At 33.5% G+C, this 23,183-nt stretch overlaps 2 protein-coding genes across 6 annotated transcripts; one reads left to right on the plus strand and one right to left on the minus strand.

Moving 5' to 3' along the window:
• The first annotated feature begins 5,967 nt into the window (after positions 1-5,967).
• Positions 5,968-10,052, plus strand: LOC139893610 (CDP-diacylglycerol--glycerol-3-phosphate 3-phosphatidyltransferase 1, chloroplastic/mitochondrial-like). Its single transcript, XM_071876774.1, has 7 exons — positions 5,968-6,373; positions 7,229-7,326; positions 7,410-7,460; positions 7,666-7,779; positions 9,026-9,082; positions 9,199-9,284; positions 9,715-10,052. The coding sequence occupies exons 1-7, from the start codon at positions 6,187-6,189 to the stop codon at positions 9,833-9,835; spliced, it is 714 nt and encodes a 237-aa protein (XP_071732875.1). The 5' UTR covers positions 5,968-6,186; the 3' UTR covers positions 9,836-10,052.
• Positions 10,053-10,339: 287 nt separating this feature from the next.
• On the minus strand, positions 10,340-12,798 carry LOC139893611 (protein RDM1-like). Of its 5 annotated transcripts, none has more exons than XM_071876778.1 (3): positions 12,722-12,798; positions 11,322-11,489; positions 10,340-10,834 (listed from the first exon to the last, which is right to left on the minus strand). In XM_071876778.1, exons 2-3 carry the CDS (start codon positions 11,470-11,472, stop codon positions 10,467-10,469), a joined length of 519 nt encoding a protein of 172 aa, XP_071732879.1. In that variant the 5' UTR covers positions 11,473-11,489; positions 12,722-12,798; the 3' UTR covers positions 10,340-10,466. The 5 variants fall into 5 exon arrangements, with proteins under 5 accessions (XP_071732879.1, XP_071732880.1, XP_071732876.1 ...); XM_071876779.1 differs by having other exon boundaries at positions 12,735-12,774; XM_071876775.1 differs by lacking the exon at positions 12,722-12,798 and adding an exon at positions 11,620-12,568.
• Between the last annotated feature and the right edge of the window lie 10,385 nt (positions 12,799-23,183).

Below are 23,183 nucleotides of genomic sequence, written 5' to 3' on the forward strand. Positions count from 1 at the left end.
ATGGACTTCGTCCGGATGGATTAGGACGGGTCCTTTCAAGGAGGATCTATTGGAGCACATCCGTGACGAGAAAACACCAAAGGCAGCTTGGAAAACTTTTGAAAAATTGTTTTCAAATAAGAATGAAGCACGCCTCCAGCTCTTGAAAAATGAGCTCGCAGGTATCTCACAAAGAAGTCTATCCATTTCTCAGTATTTCACCAAGGTGAAATCTATTTGTCGTGAGATATCTCAACTTGCTCCTGAAGAGAAAGTGAGTGATGCAAGGATGAAGAGAATTATCATCCATGGCTTAAGATCCGAGTATAATGGATTTATAGCCGCTGTGAGAGGATAGCCTACTCAACCATCATTAATAGAGCTCGAGAATTTATTGGCTAATCAAGAGGCATTAGCCAAGCAGATGAATGAAGTAATCATAAAAGACGAAGAAGATGCACTTTTCACTAATAAGAAGAAAGCAACATCTCGAAGACAAGAGGCGATGAAAGAAAGTAAGACATATGAGTGGAAGGGTCACCCAAAATCAAAAGACAATGCTTCAGGAGGAGCTCAACAAGGAAGAAGAGATCATCGCCAACAATACGGGGAAAATGATAAGAGAAAGAATGGTGAATGCTTCAATTGTGGCAAGAAGGGTCATTTTGCTTGAGATTGTAGATTCCCCAGAAGGCGAACTTTCGAAGGAAATGTGGCCGCCGCAAGAGATGAGAAGAAAGAGGTCACATTCGAAGCAACCATTAATGAGGAAACATGGGATGCAGAAGCTGGACTCTCCGTTGAAGCTGACATAGATGATCAAGCTCTCACAACAACTTTAAAGTTAAAAACAAACTACAACGATGATTGGATCATCGATTCTGGGTGCTCAAATCATATGACCAACGATGGGATGAAGCTGCAAGAAATGGAGGATTATAAAGGAAAGAGAGTCGTGTTGACAGCCGACAATTCAAGGTTGTCTATTTCTCACATTGGAAAGACAATAATTTCAAATGAAGGCGACTCTCATAAGCTCCAACTCGAGAAGGTGTATCTTGTCCCTGGCCTAAAGAAGAATTTACTATCAGTACCACAATTGACAGCAGAAGGGAATTACGTGCTATTTGGACCAGAAGATGTGTCCGTATTCAAGAGAGTGAAGGTGGTTGGCAATCCAATTATGCAAGGAAGAAGATTAGAGTCGGTCTATGTACTATCTGCTGAAACAGCATATGTGGATAAGACTCGAAAGAATGAGACGGCTGATATTTGGCATGAACGTCTTGGGCATGTGGGCTACAACAAGTTAAAGGAGATGATGGTGAAACACATAGTAAATGGGCTTCCTCAAATTGATATCCGAACAGATACAATATGTGTTGGATGTCAATTTGGCAAAGCTCACCAATTGCCATTCAAGGAGTCACAACATCAGTCCAAGACACCACTAGAGCTCATACACTCAGACGTCTTTGGCCCAGTGAAACAAATATCATTTGGAGGAATGAAGTATATGGTGACATTCATTGATGACTTCTCAAGGTATGCGTGGGTTTACTTCATGAAGGAAAAGTCGGAGACTTTTCAGAAGTTTAAAGAGTTCAAGAAGAAGATAGAAAGTGAGCTCAATAATAAGATTAGGTGCTTACGCACAGATAATGGAGGAGAATATTTATCGACGGAGTTCAATATGTATCTTGAGAAGCACAAGATCAGAAGGCAATTAACTTGCCTAATACTCCACAACAGAATGGAGTGGCAGAACGTAAGATCGTCATCTTGCTAAAACTTGTCGAAGTATGCTTCATGGTAAGAATGTACCTGGCAGATTTTGGGCTGAATGTATGAGGACGACATCGTACGTGATTAACAGACTCCCACAAACAAAGTTGGGATATATTTCACCATATGAAAGATTATGGAAGATCAAGCCAACCGTCAACCATCTCAAGGTTTTTGGATGTGTATGCTACGTCTTACTGCCAGATCATCTCTGAAGCAAATTTGATAAGAAGGCAATTCGGTGCATTTTTGTCGGTTATGATGAATCAAGAAAAGGATGGAGATGTTGTGATCCAAATACTGGAAAGTGTCATACTTCAAGAATTGTGGTATTTGATGAAGCTTCTTCATGGTGGTCACCTCAAAAGATAGAGCTTCTAGAATCTCATGGATTAGAAGAATGTCCAGAAGAAAAAGAAGAGCCTAAAGAGCACGTATTGGATCCAACTAAAGAAGGAGAAGGGTCGTACTCTAAGGAAAAAAGTCCATGAAAACTTGGTGTACATCAATCTATATCTGAGGAGGTTCGTCCAAGCCAAAAGGAAGTCGAAGAGCATGCACAAGAATTAAGGAGATCAACAAGGCCGAGACAACCTAATCCAAGGTATGTCAATGCTGCTCATGTGGATGAATCAATACCTATTGAGCCTTCTACTTATGAAGAAGTAGCACAAAGTCGAGAATGGCAGAAAGCGATGGAAGAAGAAATTAATGCACTAAAAGAAAACCAGACATGGAGTTTAGTTCCAAAGACAAAAGATGTAAAACCAATATCTTGTAAATTGGTTTACAAGGTGAAGACTCGATCAGATGGCTCCATTGAAAGGTATAAAGCTCGACTTGTTGCTAGAGGTTTTTCTCAACAATATGGGCTGGATTATGAAGAAACGTTTAGTCCAGTGGCGAAGATCACAACAATTCGAGCACTACTAGCTTTAGCCGCTAGCAAATCTTGGAAGCTGTGGCAGATGGATGTCAAGAACGCTTTCTTACATGGAGAACTTGATAAAGACATTTATATTGATCAACCAAGAGGCTTTGAGAACAAAATTCATCCCTAGCATGTCTGAAAATTAAAGAAAGCACTATACGGCTTGAAGCAGGCTCCAAGAGCTTGGTACGGGAAGATTGGCGAGTTCTTGGTACAAAGTGGTTTCACAGTTGCTCCTTCAGATTCTAGTTTATTTGTGAAACAAGATCAAGAAAAACTAGCTATAGTGCTAGTATATGTGGATGACTTAATCATCACGGGAGATCACTATGAGGAGATCCAAAGGACAAGAGAGAATCTGTCTATCAGATTTCATATGAAGGAGCTTGGAGAACTCAAACATTTTCTTGGACTCGAAATAGAGCAGAAAAGAGAAGGATTATTTCTGGGACAACAGAAATATGCGCGAGATCTTTTACAAAAGTATGGAATGCTTAATTGCAAACCTATCTCAACTTCGATGGATCCGAATACAAAACTACGAGCAGATGAAGGAAAAAGTCTTCAAGATGTTACCATGTATCGAAAGATGGTCGGAAGTCTTATTTATCTCACACTAAGCCGGCCAGACATATCTTATGCAGTTGGAGTGGTTAGTCGATACATGAGCAATCCGAAGAAGCCTCACCTTGATGTTGTACGACGCATCTTAAGGTATGTTAAAGGCACTATCAACTTTGGTATTTTATACAAGAAAACAAAAGAATGTCATGTGACTGGATATTGTGACGCCGATTACGCTGGAGACTATGATACACGACGGTCAACAACTGGATACATGTTTAGTCTTGGATCAGGAGTAATATCATGGTGCAGCAAGAGACACCCAACAGTATCTTTGTCAAGCACTGAAGCAGAATATCGATCGGCATCATCAGCAACACAAGAAATTACATGATTGAAACAACTAATGGAAGACCTTCGTCAATCAACAGACTATCAAGTAGAGCTTTTCTGCGATAACCTATCAGCTATACGTCTAGCAGAGAATTCAGTCTTTCACGCAAGAACAAAACATATAGAAGTACACTATCACTATGTTCGCGAGAAGGTCCTTGAAGGGAAAATCAAGATGATGCCAACAAAGACAGATGAACATGTTGCAGATATATTCACCAAGAGCCTAAGTAAACCGAAGTTTACAAAATTCAGAGAAGCACTTGGAATGGTCTGCAAGATATCGTTGGAAGAAAATTTGCATTGAGGGGGAGTGTTAAAATACAATGCAAATTTGGTATTAGTAGATGTATATATGTAAAATATCTATATATTAATATGTATAAGAAAATATCTAGAATTTAGAATATGGTAGGAAAAATCTAGAAATTTGTATTTGATAAGAAAAATCTAGATATTTGTATGTGTAGAAAAAATCTAGATATTTATTCATGGAAATATCTAGTTTCTAGAATGTTCCATGGGTTAGTATAGATATGGGTGATGAGTAGTTCATTTGTGTAAGGTGTGAGTAAGTGAAGTGTGAAGTAGAGAAGAAGTAAGAAGTGAATAAGAGTTAGAAGTAGAAGTTGTGAAGAAGTAAGAGTGTGAGTTGAGTCCATAATATTGTAATTGTTTCTTTGTATTAATAAAAATGTTCTTTGTTAACTTTCCCGGTTAAGCCTCAGTTTGTGTTTAAGTTCTTAGTGCACTTGTGTTGTTCTTCTTATATGGTCGGCTCTGCCGCCTAAGTGATACATGGTCGGTTATACCGCCTAAATGATATATGGTCGACACTGTCGCCTAAGTACTATTGTGCACTAAGAATTCATAAAATTAAAGGCTAATCAACGTCAAAGTGTTGGTGTAGTGAGTCTAGTATAGTCTAGATCCTCTATAGTGGGTGTATTGGGCTTGTCGAAGCTTCAAACAGACACCACTAAATTTAACTATTGAACCCCATATAATATTAGAATTTATAGGTTTTTGGAAGTAAACAACTACTAAAGTAACCTTAATATATAATTAGCTTTGAAAAAAAAAATTAGGACACCACTGGATTTTCATCATGGATTCGCCATTGATGTAAACTATCCATGAACTACAAGTCAAACACACAAAACAAGAAAAGAGAAAAAGGCTATGAGAGATGGCTAGGAATAGGGTAGAGTCAGAGAGGCCGGGGCATTGGCACAAATAGTCGACATTTACAGGTTTATTGTTCTTTTTTCGTTTTAGTTTATTGTTCATGATAATAATTTAGTCTGGTTTTCAGTTTCTTTTTTTGGGTGTAGATGTGGAGTTCTTGGGTTTATTTTCACATTTTGTGTGGTGTGTTGCGTATAGGGATGCCAATGGCCACCCGATCCGGTGGATATCCACCCGATCCATCCGCTTCGTGATGGATATGGATGAACTTAAATGGATATGGATACGGATATGGATGAACCTAAATGGATATAGATATGGACATGGATGAAAAATTCCATCCATGGATATATCCATTACCACCCGAAATACATATAAAAATACATAAATATAGATATATGCTTACATATTTAATATTACAAGTTCATTTACCGTTACACTTACATTTTGCTTTCAACCCTATAATGAAATAACTAGAATATATTACAATAAAATACGTAAATCTAACAAAATAAACTTGCGATTTCATATTTAATTTTTCATAATCTATGTTTTATAGTAAATTTAACAAATTTTGTTATATCTTCGACAAATATTACATATTCTTATGGATAGATTTTAATTATATCATTTTATATTTATTTTTGCTATACTACATTTATGTTTTAATCGCATATTAGAAAATATTATAACATATTTTAAAATATCCATTGGATATCCATTAACCCGCTTAATCCACTGGATATGGATATGGATGGATGACCTGAAACTAAATGGATATGGATATGGATGAGCAAAAACTAAATGGATATGGATATGAATATGGTATCACCCAATCCATATCCGATCCATTGTGATTCCTATGATTTGACATCGTCCTATGTTAGGTTTATCTATTGTTGTTGACTTGTATTGCCATCTTGATATTTTTCTTTAATTTATAATAAAAATAAATATTTTACAATTAAAATATAGATTAATATATCAATACGGAGTAATAATAATAAAAATAAAAATAATTATTACTTTATTACTTTAATAATTAATTAATAAAATATAATAAAATGCAGGTTCTGTTATTTTGTCGCAACAAAAGGTGTTTATGATAGCTATCGCCACCAGAAGATCTACGAAGACGTCACCGGCAATGTCCTCGAGCTGGTGATGGACAACCAATTGTGCGAACTCAGCGCACGATAATAATAATTGCAACGATAATATCAACAGCATTCTTATTAATTTTTAATAATAACAATATATAAATCAATTTACAATATAATTATAACAACAAGCTAGGGTTTCGTGGTTCATAAGAATTGGCATTAAACGGTGAAAGTAGAGTGAGTATGGGATCCGTAAACGGGGATGATAAATTGGTAACGGAAAATGGTCGTATCATGTCGACATTGTCGTCGGAGAACCACCGCAACGTAAAATCGCCGTCGTCGAAGCAAAATCCGGCGAATAGATTGCTGACGTTGCCGACGATTTTAACGATTGGTCGCGTTGCGGCAATTCCGGTGCTCGTTAGCAGTACGTTATTCTACATTTGTATTTGATTATTTGTGCGTTTTTTAATTAGAGATTATATTATATATATATATATATATATATATATATATATATATATATATATATATATATATATATATATATATATATATATATATATATATATGTTATGTATACTTGTGTATAGATTGTGAATGTTATTTGATATATATATATATATATATATATTCAATATTATGTATACTTGTGTATAGATTGTGAATGTTATTTGATATATATGTTACTTGATGAATTCGTATGGTAGATGATATCGATTATGTGTAATTGAGGAAAATTTTTGGAGCTGTTTGATAATTAATTAATGTATGAATTTTGTTTTCTTCTAGTTTTTTTATTAGGTCTGATTTATGCACGAGATTAGATAATGTTCGATTATTGTCTTGATATACGTTGTAGGTTTATTGAAGTTGCTTAATGTAATCTGTTTATGAAACTTTGTATATGAAATTTGGAGTTTGTGATATGAAAAACGATATCTTGCGCTAAGCATAACTACGTGTATGGCTATCCCTGTTTTCTACACCACCTGGACTGCTGCAACATATTAACACAGTCGTAGCATTTTGCTGATGACTTATTTGTGCTGTTGTTTATGATGTTTGATCCCTTTCAGCTGTATGTCGGTCGTTACAGTAAAAAAATTGCATTGACTATTTTACGAATGGCATTTGGCTTAGATGAGACTGAACTAACCAGAAGGAACCTGATTTTACTGTTTGTTTTATACATGTCCATATTATACTAGATGGTTGTATGATTCATGTTGTATGTATGTCCATTTGACGATACTGACAGTATTTTTCCCGATTTCTTTAGCTTTTTATATGAATAGTCGGCTGGGGACAACTACGACTACAATCATCTTCATTGCTGCAGCTATTACCGATTGGCTCGATGGGTATCTTGCACGAAAGGTATGCATTTATATGCTCTGAACTTTGAAAAAAGATAGTAGATTTTTTTTTTTATACTAAATTTAAAATTGTATGCGTTTTAGATGAACCTAGGAACCGCCTTTGGTGCATTTCTAGATCCGGTGGCTGACAAGGTATGTCTTTAACTGGGTGCTTATTTGGACATTAGAATCTTTTGTTTTCTTGGCTACTTCTTTTCAGTAGTTGCATTGTACCGTTGAATATTGCTATCTTTTTCCTTGGTTTACTATTGGGCCTTCTTCTTAGCAAGAATATATCAAGATTTTTCTATCACTCGTTTTTTAAATTTGTCTAATTATTCGTCCTTATTGGGTGCAGCTTATGGTTGCTACTACGTTGGTCTTATTATGTACAAAACCGCCGGAAGCTGCTAAGCTTGGACAGTGGCCTTGGTTATTGACCGTACCATCGATCGCAATTATCGGCAGAGAGGTAATGCACTAATGCCTCAGCTCAACAAATTGTTCTTGCAAATGATATTTGAATATGTAATTAGACTGTTCTTGGATTTTTATTTGATCATATATTTTCATCATCAGCATCATATACTTTCCTTGTTTAAAGAGGGTTTTAAATCAGCTTGCTGCTGATTATTGACTGATTAATGTTAATTAACAAGTATTGTTATTGACAGTTAACATGAGTCATATACACTATTCAGTGTAGCAACCAATTATACTAATTAAGGTGTTGGCTAGAAAGTGTGAATGAGATATTTTGACATTCGCTTAAATCTGCTAGACATAAATTTGGCAAAGTTGCAAAATTCAAACTGTGGGCCCTCATTTCCCTCTTAACTGAAATGTGACACCTTGATGTTACTTCTTTCTTTCTTAATGAAGTAATTGATGGGGCTGAAGCTTAATGTGGAGATTGCAGCCTTTCAGGTTAGGCTAATAATTTGTTGTCTTTTGGCACATGGCACAAGTATGGGGCCAACCTTTTGTTCTCTCTCCACAATACACATCATTAGGCATGAATGAATATGTTTGAAATGTTGGGAATATGTTCTTTCTTTTGATGTATGCATCATTTTAACATTTAAACTGGACCATCTAATAAATTTTCGCTTGTTCAACAATCTTGTTGCGGTTTGCTTTCCGTTTCTCAAAAATACTTTTCTGTATTATACATGTGAGCTTTGTTGAATTCACGGCAAAGGTCCTGGTCACTATTGAGTTGCCCTTAAATCAGCTTAAAGTTGGTTCGATCAGTTTCTGTTTATGCAGCCTGGAACGTCACACAGCTTAACTTTATAGATAATGAGGTCTTCTGATGTGAGAATTTAATTTAGAACAAGCTTAGGCCAATTGGATAAGATTGACCCATGAAGAAAATACTCTTATACTTTTTATTAGATGATGGTTTTAACAGTTAATTGTAAATAATGTTTTCCTTCACATGTAGCTAGTTACAAATGTTTGGCCATGAATAAAATGGCACTTTACAAGGAAAAAATAGAGGAAACACGCGATTATCAATCTATTGACTGTTGAGCATAGAATTCTATTATAGTACTTATGTGCATTGATTATACTTTTCTCTGTGTTATACTGATTAAATATTTCATGACACTCTGCAACATGTATTTGGTAATAATGTATGGCAATGTGAAATTTTTTTTTTTTTTTTTTTGGTGTTCTTAAGTATCTGATGAACTGTATACACTCTATTTCAGATAACAATGTCTGCAGTGAGAGAATGGGCTGCTTCTCAGGGTAGTAAACTTTCAGGGGTACTCTCTATAACATTGTCTTTTAGCAGTATTATTATTATTATTATTATTATTATTATTATATTATTTTTCAAAACTCTATAATGTTTGTTGTAAATATTTATGCACTTCTGCAGGCTGTTGCTGTAAATAATTTAGGGAAGTGGAAAACAGCCACACAAATGACATCATTAACCATTCTTCTCGCCATTAGAGATCAAAGGTTTGTATGTAACTATATGCTTTTTTTTTTTTTTTTTTTTAATTCTCAGTTTAAGATATTTAAGTATTCCCTCCAGCCTACACAAGTCCACATTTTGACTTTTTGATGTGTCACTTGTTAAGTTTACAAACTTTTAAATCAATGATGAAATACTTCAACATATACAACTATCCAATCCAAGTCAAATATAAAAGTGGACTTTAAATAGAGCTGTTAGAATAAAGTATCTTAGTAGATGTGGAAAATGGGTCAATTCTGTTGTCTTATTTTCAGGTGATCAAATAGGTTAAAATATTTTTTTATATGACTGACTCAAAACTACCCTTTTGGCCTGTTGCCAGACTTGACCACCATTTTCGGTTTCTAGTTCTAATATGTCGAACCCATGGTTACAAGCATTTGTATTGACCATTTGACATTAAATATGCAGTTTTACAGAGTTAGGGTTACTGGGAGCATCTGGTGTTGGTTTACTTTACGTATCGGCATGGCTAGCTGTATGGTCATTGGTCGTGTATATGAAGAAGATATCCAAAGTATTGCTGATGTAAGAATGAGAAATATCAACAGCTACTTTGACCCGTTGCTTTCCAACTTAAGCTGCTCTCTTTTTACGCAAATTTTCTATATTTGCCATACAATATATTCTATAGATTTCCCTTGGTAGTTCAGATGTCGATTTGTTGTCCTCACGTTGATGTTTTAGTCTTACGGAGGAAAACAACTATATATGAAACAAATAATTATTTGTCGTCTGGGAGATTCACCCTCGATGCAACATATGTTTATTATATCTGGTATGACTTAACAAGGCACGGTTAAATGTGTTGTATTGTTACTTGTAGATTGTTTTTTACCGACTGATTCTTCATATTTGCACAGATAGATATGTTTCATGTTGATAGCTCAATGTTAAAGATAGAATAGAAGTATGGAAGCATGAAAAAAATGGCGTGTAAGCGTCATTTAGGAGCTGTGAAAAAAAAAAAAAAAAAAAAAACCAGTCTTTTTTAATTTTGCACTGAAAATAATAAACAATCAACAGATTCCGCATAAGGAAATTCAAATATCATAACCCTAATTCTAAAAACTAAATTACCAACATCAATTCAACAAAAATAAAAAAATTAAAAGCTACAAACATCAGTGAATAAGGGATTACATAAGAAGAAAAAAAACCCCTCATAATTGGGGGAAAACAGAATCAATAAAAGCATTGTACATGGGATTGGCTAACCAAAGTTTAGCAAGAAACTGATGACAGGTTGTTAGCCTGTGAACTTCTTCCATGAGCCAAATATTAGTTTCAGCTTTACATGGATGAATTATGGTGTCCAACGGTTCACCATTGATGACATCATCACTTCTCATTTGATCCCATTCTTTTACACGAACGTTGGTGAGGTAATGAAGCGGTTGCCAATACAATTGTTTCATCGATTTCGCTAAACTACTCCATGAGGTGAATGATATGACTGAGCCACGTTGAGCTGGAATCGGGATCTGCTTCATGTAGTCTTGATACATTTTTGCACTTCTTATCAATATTTCTGCATCAATATAAGATTTAAGAGTACCCCTTAATGAAACTATCAGAATAGTTAAACAAAATAAGCTACTAACTTCTGTTACCTGGTTCTTACAATATATAATATCAAAATTTGAACTTTAGTAAGTCTATGCTCTACTAGAGTTGTGTTTTATCTCAAATGGGTTTAATGAGTCAAAGTCAAACGGGTGAAAGTCATCCAAAGTCCAGTAATGCATATAACCTCCAAAAACATTTTGTTCCCAGATTCAGATTAATGTTCTACTGATAATGTTTGTTAGTAATGACTTACCACACTACTAAGTTATATATTCTTACTTTCAGTTTTGTTATCGAGAAACTTGCAGAATTGCGGGTCAACGCAGCCGAACCAACTCATTTCAATTCGTACTAAAAGAGGACTTCTTTCAACCCAAACCATGTTTCGACTTTTGACCCATTAAACTATACACCTACTCGACATTAGTACAAAAGATTAAACAAATTACCTTGAGTTACTACATTTTTGAGAGGCATGATAACTGCAGTCTCAAGTTTTGGTCGTTTCGTACCAGCAAGGTTTTTGGTTCCATTAGATGGCGAAGGTTTATCATCTTCATCTGACGATATATCCAAAGGAACCGGTAAAGTGCTCTTCATTGCGATTCACATGCAACCTGAAAAAAAAAATCAATAATGTGAAGGTTAATTAACAGTACAACATGCGTCCTAAAACTATAGCTTACAAACAAAAAACACGCAGATTGATGATTCATAACCATTACATCTACTTTAGGTAAGACAAACCATTTCACAAATCGAGCAAGTTAATGAAGAGGTAAAATTTGTCAGTGGGTCCGCCCAATCTTACTTGAATCCGTCCATTCTGCCATAAAAATACTTAAGTAGATTTGAAGTTACTTGCAATTATCTTTGCTAATAACAAAACTTGATTATATTTACATGTCAAATTAAACTTAGGTTAGGGGAGGTAAGTGACTTAGTCACAAATGCTAATACCTCTGTATATAGACCAAAGAACGAAGAAATAAATACACAAAAGATGAGGTGACACCTCAGTTTCAACACATAAACCAAATAAACCAATAATTTAAAACTCATAAACAGAATTTAACATCCGGTTTATTTAAAATTCCATACACGTGTATCCTATCACCAACCATTTAAAGGTAGCAAAACCAAGGGAGAAAAACATATGGGAGTTGAAACAAATGAACAATAGAGTACAATGATAAAATCAAAAACTCCGATTTCAATTTTTCATAATTATATATATGAGTAAACAACATGAAAGGGTTTATTGTGCAAAAGAGTGAATTCTCAACGGATTAGGTTTCCTATTCAGGCTATCATTAAGAAAGATTAATTTTAATCAGATTTATACGGCCTAACCGGATTATCCGTATCCGACCCTTTTTTCTAACCACCCCAAAATCTGTTAGGTTTGAAACTGACACCTAACCACTAAACTATGCTGAAATGATTAAATGGACTGAAAATTAGAAGACATAAGCTGCAGACATCAGAAATACATCAATAAAACTTAATTTCACGAATCAGCATGAAACTAAATCTCCAAAAATTGCACCCATCAAATTTACAGTTAATCACATCACATCTCCCCTTAACTAATACTCCGTAACTAAAAAAAAAAATCAAATTGAAAGAGAATAGTCAGGCATATCTGAAATTACAGCTGAGTAGTATTTTTATAAAATAACCTAATGTACTCCATTTGATTGTTCAAAACTGAAAAAAAAAAAAAAAAAAACATGCAGAGTATGAAATTAGGAAAAAATTAAACATTTTGGGAATTAAATATTAAATAGAAGCACTAAAAACCAGTAAATTTAAAAACTGGAAAAAGTAAACAAAATTATAGATTTACAGATTATACTTACAGGAAAGTAGAGAGCTTGAAATGTTGGAGCTTACTCACTGCTAAAAAGAGAAATTACCCTACACACTATTAGCCAAAAAATATGAATAGTCCCAGTGTACCAGTGGCCTTTTCATCCACCTTTTTTTGGTTTTTTTTGGTTTTTCTATTACCCAAACTTATGAATAGTACCATTTGTCTTTTCATCTTTCCACTTTTTTTGGTTTTTCCCTTCTTTCTTTCAAGTAACACTACAAAAGTCCCCACACTGGTACTATTCAAAGATTAAAATCGGCCCCCAACATAGGGGCTAAAGTGTCAAATCAAAATTTTCATAAAATATCTTAAATAAACTACACTCAAATATTCAACAGGTCATATCTTCTCACCCCCACACTTTGTTCAAAAATTAAAATCAGCCCCCAACACAGGGGGTTAAAGCGTCAAATCAAAATTTTCATAAAATATCCTAAAATAAACTCCACTCAAATATTCAACAGGTCATATCTTCTCGCTCGCAACGAGTTAAATTTTTCCGACACCATCCTTAAACTCGAAATAATTTTATGAACACAATGTCACTAACTATACGCAAAACGGACACATTTAAAAAAACGCTAAATATTTAGAGTACTTTTCATATATGTTGATTTTTCACTCGCAGGCTCCGTAACTAAAGACAATAAAATATATTAAAAATTGAACCCCCGCCGCGAAACGAGGGTTCGAAAACTAGTTACGAAAATAAGACGAGTCAAATTAATAATTTAATATGAATATTGTAATAAAAAAAATGTGAAAATATATTTTATCAAAAAAGATACACAAATCGCCTACTACTTGGCGATCGGCGATATATAGATGTTTCAATAAAAGTAGGTATATGATATTATAATAAAAAAAATTACGCGACTGGTCCATAACGTTATCGCATATTACACATATGTCATTTAATTTATTTCGAATTGATATGTTAAGTGTTATGATGTAATTTAAGAAAAATATTAAAGAAAATGAAAGTGCTGAATGGTTAAGAATTTAAGATGGTATTTCAACTTCGAATGTTCATCACAAATTGTTAAACGGTTCAACATCATTTGTTATTCATATATCATTAATAAACGCACTAATACTAAATAGTTCATCATTCAGCATTAAATTAAACTATTCAATTAAAAGACAATTAAATGAATTCTCACCCTTGTAAAAAGTTTATTACGAGTAGACTAATGATTTATCAACCTATTAAATTAAATGTGAAAACATGCCATTTATAACATATAACAATGACACAAATAATAAACAATTACATGTTATATAACTAAAAAAAAACTTGGTGCAATCATACCTAATAGGAGTAATTTCATATGTTCCCAGCAAAAGTTCACCCATTCTACTGTTTTGATGGATTACCTGAAATGTTGAAACCCCTATTTGTTGCCTTCTTAAAGTTTTAGAGTACATTTGATTTATTAAATGTAATTTAGAATCAATAATATTACAATAATAATCGAATTTATTTAAAAAAAGGAAGTTTGGAGGTTGTATGCTTTATGAGCGCTTCTTTAAATATAGTGATTTTGATGAATGGATCACACCATTTGTGCTTCTTAATTATTCACCAGGGCACATAGAGTTTGGTTTCTATTACTCTTAGTGTCTTTCTACCCTCAACTAATATTCATCATACATATAAAACTTAAGTCTTTTAATCATAATCTTTGCGCTCTTACAACCACTTTAACATGAGTTAACAGAAAATTATCAAAATTCAATTGAGTACTGACCAGTAACATAGAAGGTTACTTTCAATGACTGGGTGCGTGGATCATAGTTCATGGCATCCAAATGACCGATTGACAGAGAGATTCTAACACCAACTCAATCTACACCAATGGCTACAGCCAAGGTTGCAAAATTCGCTATTCGGAGATTAATCGGTCGGGACTTTGGAAGGATTAATCGGCAATTCGGGGAGTAATCGGAGATTAATCGGATTGTACTGTATACATTTAAATATTAAATTTTAAAAATTATATTTATAAATATAGGAAAAAACCATAAATATAAAATAAACTTTAACATAATTGTCTAAAATTGTTCATTTTGCTCCAAAACTATATAATTCTAGTTTAAATTTATGTTAAAATGTTAACCATTTTTGACTTTGACCGATTTTGATTACTAAATTTGGTTTTGACCCATCAATTGACGTTGACCGTTTAATTAAACGGTTTTCTGAAAATCAGAACGGATTTCTCTTTAAAATGATTAATATGAGATTAATCGGCGAGTAATCGAGGTTTTTACAACATTAGCTACAGCTATTGCTTGTAGCACCTTAAGATAAATTTTGCAGCGATTTTCTAAAGATCCACCATAATTCTCATAATTATTGATTTGCTCAAGCGGGTAATCATGAATTTAACCATGTATCTCAATTCCATCAAAACCTTTTACCAACAAACTGTAACAATAATGAATAATGACTTATTATAGTTAGTTAGAAGTCGGATAATGAAATAAGCAGTATTTGGCAAAATATTTATCTACTGAAATGTATCCTTTTTTTTTAACGGCCTAGATCAGTGGGTAACACACCACTTACGCTACACACGCAACGAGGAAACCCGGTCTCGATCTTCGCTGTGACGACCCAATCGATTTTATTATACACCCTACCCAGCAGACTGTAGTAGGGGACCCCCTGCCCCACAAGGGGAAGACCCCACAAGGGGAACAGAAGTATGTATAATATCCGGGAAAACCCCGTCCCCCCTGAGAATCGAACCTGCACCAAAGGTGAGGCCTATCCCAAGAGGTGGCCATCCAAGCTAAGCCCGATGGTTCTACTGAAATGTATCCTAAACATAACATGTAGCAGTTGATCTTTCCTTTATTGAACCATAAGTAAAAAAAAGTCTAGACTGCCACCACTAATAAACATTTATGACTTGCTTCAACACCAAATAGAATAACTGGTTAGTTATCTAATTTTTAACATCGTCAAATTCAAAACTCGGATCATCTTGCTTTCTCTTCAAGCTAAAAAAAATACATACAACTTTACACACATATAAATATTATACCTGGTTCGTTATCCACTTTAGAGATTCAAATAGTGTAACATAACAATATAGATAAAATATATAAAGGCAATAAAAGCGTATGATAGTGCTATACAGTATTAACCCGCCCGGGACCTATTGTCAAGCAGAACAAACTGAATTGATTTTGTATCCACACTCTTGTCACTTTTCACACGTAATAGTTGCATTTCGACCAGCCAGCCAACAACATCTACAAATTATGTATATAGCATAAAAAGAGACTGAACGGGTTAACATATTATATACTTTCAATATTCAAGGTTGTAAAACTCGCCATGAAAATTGTAGAATCAAATTTTCATGGGTTTTAAATCCTGCCTGGAATTCAATTTAGGCTATAAATGACAGTCAAGACGCTAATATTTTCAATATTCAAGGTTGTAAAACTCGCAATGAAAATGGTAGAATTAAATTTCCATGGGATTTAAATCCTGACTGAAATTCAATTTAGGCTCTAAATGGCAGTCAAGACGCTAATAAATTGACGCTTGTTGTTGACTCAAAAATAGAGCCGATAAAGTGCATTTAAGCTAATAAACGACTATAAAAGATAAAAAGAAAAAGTAGTAAACTATTGTTACATTGGGTCTGCTCGAAAGAAGTATAGGTCTATTTCTCATCTCGTGACACTCCTGGAAAGTTTGGTAAATCAATAACAAATAACATATTACCAGCTTAAGTTCATGCCAGTAAACTGCAAATGGATATCGCTGACCGTAAGATGTGACCTTATTATAATAAAATTATTTGGCACGGTTGAGCAAACGATTGTTATTATTCTTTGGTTTTGTAAATGCATATTGTTGTATAATTTGCGATCTTGTTGTTAACCCTAGTTCATTCAAGCAATTAATCAAACTCTTAGGGGTTGTTACTTTTTTTTCCATTAAGATCCATATGGGTAAATGTGGCAGTATGGATATACAATGACAATATATATTAATCAGTTAATAAATAATCTTGTTTACTTATTGTACTGAATGATAAAAATAACAATTCCGCCCTTAAGTTAAATAAATAATCATCAAATGTATATGCGGTAATAAAACTATCACTCCTTTGATCAACAAAATTTTCATTGTCTTTAAACAAATACCCAAAATACTCTTGTGATTACAACTTTCATTTCGAGTTTACAATATTTATATTCCAGATGCTTCTTAAAATCTTTCACAAACAGTTATCCATTGTCAATTGTTAACTTCCTGATCTTAAAATTCTTCTCGGATGCTCCTTATAATTGTCGACGGTGGAGCAGCAGACGGTGTTGGTGGAAGAGCGGGTTACGATGGTGGTAGATGTGATTTATATTTCGACGGTGGAGGTAGTGGTGAGTTTACGACGATGAATCAGCAGATGGGTGTTGGTGAAAGAGGAAGTTACGACAATGGCAGATGGTTAATTATTGCGATGGTGGAGGAGCAAATAGTGGTACATCTACGACGGTGAGAAGGTGTGAAGCAGATGGGATTTTATTATTTTAAAAGCACGGATACATAAGGGCATTGTGGAAATAAAATGACTGGATGGGGAGTAGTGAGCATTTTTGGTTGACCGAGAAAGTCTTGGGGTAAGTTCTGATTATTGGTTGTAAACACATCAAGTTGGTGACCAAATAAGTTTTCCAACCAATTAAGTTGATTAAGGTGCAAGTAAACAGCCCCTAGTGTGCAATTGAAATTTAGCATTCGTTACTTAAACTTCTATGAAAACTCAATTTACAAAACTATATTATAGTCTGATTCAATTTTGCTAAGGTAACAGTTAACCTGAATATACTTGTTTTACTTTTGATTTAGGATCTTACTTTTATGTTTACCAATAATACAGAGCAATACAAACAGAAATTGATATACTTAGCAAATTAATACATACAACAATCTGATCGAAAAAATAGAAGTTTATAAAAGCAAATTGAAAAAAAGATTTCATAGTAACAAAATCAGAAGTATTTTTGATAAACGGCTATGATTATTACCAATACAAGTGGACAAAATAGAAAAATCATAGCAATATTTGAATTTTAGAAACAAACCTTAATGGTGGTCCGATTATTCATGAACAATAACAGTTATAACTTGTATAAATACATCACGGTCTAATACAATCAGGTATTATTCGAAATTCATTGTTGATTTGAAAAGATTCCGATCTCTGATAAATGGTGAATGAATTGGTAATCGATGGAGAAAAAAAGAAGAATGATGTTGATGGAAGGAGCGGCGTTCGATGGAATCAGGGAGGTAATCGGATGATTATATGGTGATTGGGGATCGTCGATGGGAGATGGTGGTTTAGGGTTGTATGCGCGAGAATTTGTTACTTATTAGAGATTGATTTGGGGTGTGCGTTTTTTCAAGGCTACATCTTTATCCACGTGTAACTTTGTATTAATCAAGATTAAATCAGTAATTTACACGTTAGCAAGTGATTTAATGGGGTAATCAGCAGCTACCACATGGGATTAACCTTAGCGATTTATATATATATATATATATATATATATATATATATATATATATATATATATATATATATATATATATATATATATATATATATATATATATATATATATTTCATTAAATAAAAGATTTGTATTAGGGATATTGACTAAAGTACACTTTTTGTTAAACTTTTATGCCAAAATACGTTTTTTTTTTAAAAAAAATTGTCAATTTACACCATCAGGGCAACCAAGAGTTTGGTCGACCACCATTATAACATGGTTGACTGCGTAGTCGACCGACCAATACAAGGTGGCCGACCACTCATATTCGCACAAAAATTTGGTCGACTACCATTATAACATGGTTGACTACGTAGTCGACCAACACTAACAAGGTGGTTGACCAACCAATACAAGGTGGTCGACCAAATTTGTTCTACTTCACGTTTCCCCCTTTATCATGTACTCCTTATATGTATATTTATATTTTATATATTCATCAAACTCTGTAACAGATTTTTAGTCAGGTAAAGCATAGAAGTACCTAGCTGAGTTAATCTGAGATTGATATATAAATTCAAATGATACACATTTTAGATCGAGTCAGTTGAAGTTGACCACAAAACTGTTAGTTTTCAATTTCAGAATCAAGGCTCAAATTAACAAGCTCAAGGGAGGTTTCTTAATTGAACCAATCTCAAATTTGAAATCAGACGGCTTTCTTTATAAAAACAATAAATCAGCAACCATCATAACTTTAAGATCGACATCCATCTGTTCGTTTTCAATTTCTTGATTGTTGGGGTTTGGACCCAATTATGGTAGAATATGTATATAAATGTGAAGATGACTAACAATACATGTTTGAATATCATGATGTATGATAATGAGGGGTCCGATGGAATGGCGTCAGGGATAGGAAATGAAATCTAGGGTTGGTCGACCACCTTGTATTGGTTGGTCAACCACCTTGTTAGTGTTGGTCGACTACGTAGTCAACCTGTTATAACGGTAGTCGACCAAATTTTTGTGCGAATAAGAGTGGTCGACCACCTTGTAATGGTCGGTCGACCACCTTGTTAGAGTTGGTCGACTACGCAGTCAACCATGTTATAATGGTGGTCGACCAAACTTTTGGTCGCCCTGATGGTGTAAATTGACAAATTTTTTTAAATAAGTGTATTTTGTTATAAAAGTTTTTAAAAAAGTGTATTTTAGTCAATATCCCTTTGTATTAATCGTTTATATGCATATGGTAATTTTAAACTACTGAAACAATGCTTAATGTATATAACGAAACCATATGTTTCTGCAAACTATTTTTCGCAGCAACACGCTAGTTATCTCTCCACTCGTTATGTTATATTCAGCAACATCAATTGGAGATTGAGAGCTCTGATATATCAAATTGATCATAGAATTAGGGGTAGAGAAAATGGATCAATAATCAACGGGCAAATAGAGTTATACTAACAAGGGTAGTTATGTTCGCGTTTAACTGTTAAAATTTATAGTAGTTCTTAACTAAATACATCTTTGAACAAAGAAAACCCAAGTTTATGGTCTAATCTTTGTTTATTTTGATAAATGTTGTTACAAATTTATGTTTAGGATGGATAGAACAAATGAGATATTGTTTATATAGGCTTCAACATCTTAAATCAATAGCCAAAATCAATATAATCTACTGACCATGATTTATTCATTTGTAACCTCTATTACAAATCAGTATGTGGAACATTCGACATACTTCTCTGTCATTCATTTTCTATGTTCTTCCTTACAGATGTCTTCACTTCTCTTGAATGTAAAAAAAACTTGTCTGGAGCTATACAAGTTTTTGGGTTAACCTTTGTATAAGACGTCTTAAACTTGGTAGGTCATGATAATTAACTTCTTCCTACTTAAAGATGATACGCACGTTAAAATCATAAAAGCTTTTATCATTTCTTATTATATATGTTAAATCAATTCATAATTCATACAAACATATAATTAGATGTGTTTGTTTAGGATCAGTTTAAATAATGTTATTAACATATTCCATACTTGATCCAACCATATAATTATACTAGATTTATGAGCCGTGCGTTGCACGGGGACTCTTTCGCAAACAATATTGAATCTTAAATGATATATATGTTAACAAATTATACCGACAATGTCACAAGTGCTTTTGTTTTGAATTTCTATGTGTTCAGAGTACAATTGTCGACGTTTTACCCATTTCGCTATCCTTATCTTCTTATTACCCATCAGAGATAAGGACATAATCTAAATTAAGTAATTTAAAAATTGATGAAAAAGGTTACCAGTATACTAACCTGTATGTGCAAGTGTTATTTTGACACATTACAAACTGACAAAGTTTTATTTTTACTAAAGTGTTACAAACTGCTATTGTTATTTTGAACAAAGTGTTACAAAGTGCAAGTGTTATTGTAACCCCATTATATTGGCAAAGCATACCAAAATGTTATTGCATTACAAACTGTTATTGCAAGTGTTATTGTGACCCATTACACTACTATATAAACTAAGTGTAATATATTTTCTACAGTACACTGACCCATTATATTGACAAAGTATTATTTTGATCCATTACAAAGTGAGTCATTACACATAATATATTTGGTACATTGACCCGTTAATTCTGACCCATTACACTGACTCAATCCGTTTAAAAAAGAAGGAAAAAAACTATATAACAACTTAACGTATAACACTGACCCATTTATTCTGACCCATTACACTGACCCAATGGCCCTTCAAGTTAGTAGTGTTTCCTAGTGTGTACAATATTCAAAAGCATGAGGTACAAACATTTTAAGAACCAAAGTGAGTTACTATTCATAACTTTACCTTTTAGAGAATGGGTATAAACTTTTTCAATAGTCCACCTCTAAACATGTGTTAGTTTACCACATAAAAAGCATTAAAAGTGTATCAACAACAATAATTTTTCTCAACTATCAAGGGGCAAAAAATGGTAAAGAATGTCCAAAAAAAAGTAGATTCCTTTGCGATCTTCTTAGCCTTAGCGATAACTTCATCAATTCCTCCAACTATGTACAACAATCAGCTACTCCTTACACAACCAAACACACAATAAACCAATTTAAAAAAAGAAAAAAAAATACGGTTTACACATAATGAAAACATTCTTATGATCTTATCTGGGCATGGTACATGAAGATATACTTATAAGCAATGTAAAGCTAAGCATATAAACCGTCAAATTGCATAATCAACACAGGACCAACGGATTTAAAATATATAACAGAGCTCCTGCTCTTTTTGTTTAACGCAACAACGTTCACAATAAAAGATCATATCATATACATCAACAAAATAATGACGACGACCGCCCCAGCAGTAGATATAAGGTGTACAATTAGTCTTAATGTAGCATTAGATACCTGACTCTAGCAATATAGTGTTTAGGACCAACAATATATCTGAGTCTCCATCCAGTCATTGCACACCAAGTAATGGCTAATATGATCAACAATACAACTTTGAGTGCTTCTGCGAACCACCCATTTATCAATGCAACTATATACCTAAACATGGCTAATATGGTAAAAGAAAATTTAAAGGTTTCAATGACAAGTATTACAATGGGTCAAGATTTAAACTATACATCATACATCATTACAACTGTAGAAATCAATTTTAAATAAATACTTGATTCATATAAATGTTTTCAAATAAACTGAAAACTTCAATATAGAAATAAATCTTTCATATACCACTTTCTTTGTGAATAATATTATTGATAAGAGTAGAACCTAAGACATGCGGGTAAACTTCCTACTAACTTACCAGTAACTCCTAAAATCAAAAAATTGCCTCTAAGCGTCAAACTTTCACAAGAAACACAAACGAACCAACTAATTCTAACCACAAAGCATACTTTGTATATAACACAACATAGTCTGTGATGGAAATATGAAAGTAAAAGTAAAGAGGAAGCCAAAACGTAGATTACCTTTTCGACCTTGTTAAAACAAAAGCCAAGAATTATTTGTAAGCCAAAATAGTGTCAATTCAGGGCAGCAAAGCAAAATCCCTCTGTGACGCCTGATCAGATACTATGTTCATCTACTGATGGTCTAAAGAACCTCCATATTTATCCAAAGATATCATGGTGATGTCCTGTAATTATAGCGGGAGTAAAAAGATGCACGAATATCAGTACACACTAATGCATTCAATACATAGATAAATTACAATCAGTACAATAGTGAGCATGAACACATAAGACAAAAACAAAATAATTTCTTTTGTATGTGCTGCAAGTGACACAGTAAGCCCTTATTGGAATCATGTGTTTTTAAAATATACAATATATAAAGACTACGCCATTACATGAGTGACATAACTCTTTAAGGTATTAAAAAGTAGGGGTTTTTTCAAACCTGCTTATAAACAATATAATAGAAGGGAAGTGCTGAATATTTCTAAATGAACAATAAAGATAATACTGAATATTTCTAAATATTGAATATTTCTAAATAAAAGGGAAGTGCTTACCATGGCATACACTTTTTGCTATAGATTGGATGATTATAGGCTTATAGCCAATCTGTGGGGATAGGCTTATAGCCAATCTGTGGGGCTAGATCGGACAAACTAACTAAATCTATATAAGCAACAGGTAGAATGGCTCAACTTGCTACCATAGCTAATTAAATAATGAATTCTTCAAAGATAGACCATACAAAGGTAGAAAAATCAGAAAGAAGAACCTGCAATATATTGATTCTCTTCCAGACATGTACTTATAAATGCTTCAAATTGATTGAACCCGAAGTTCATGTGTGAACTATATAAACTATAAGCAGAGAAGATAAACATAACAATGTGATTTTGTAGGTACCTATGCACATAAATGCAAATGTGTGTTAGC

This window comes from Rutidosis leptorrhynchoides, chromosome 2 (genome assembly GCF_046630445.1).
Source record: "Rutidosis leptorrhynchoides isolate AG116_Rl617_1_P2 chromosome 2, CSIRO_AGI_Rlap_v1, whole genome shotgun sequence".
NCBI classification, from domain to species: Eukaryota; Viridiplantae; Streptophyta; class Magnoliopsida; order Asterales; family Asteraceae; genus Rutidosis; species Rutidosis leptorrhynchoides.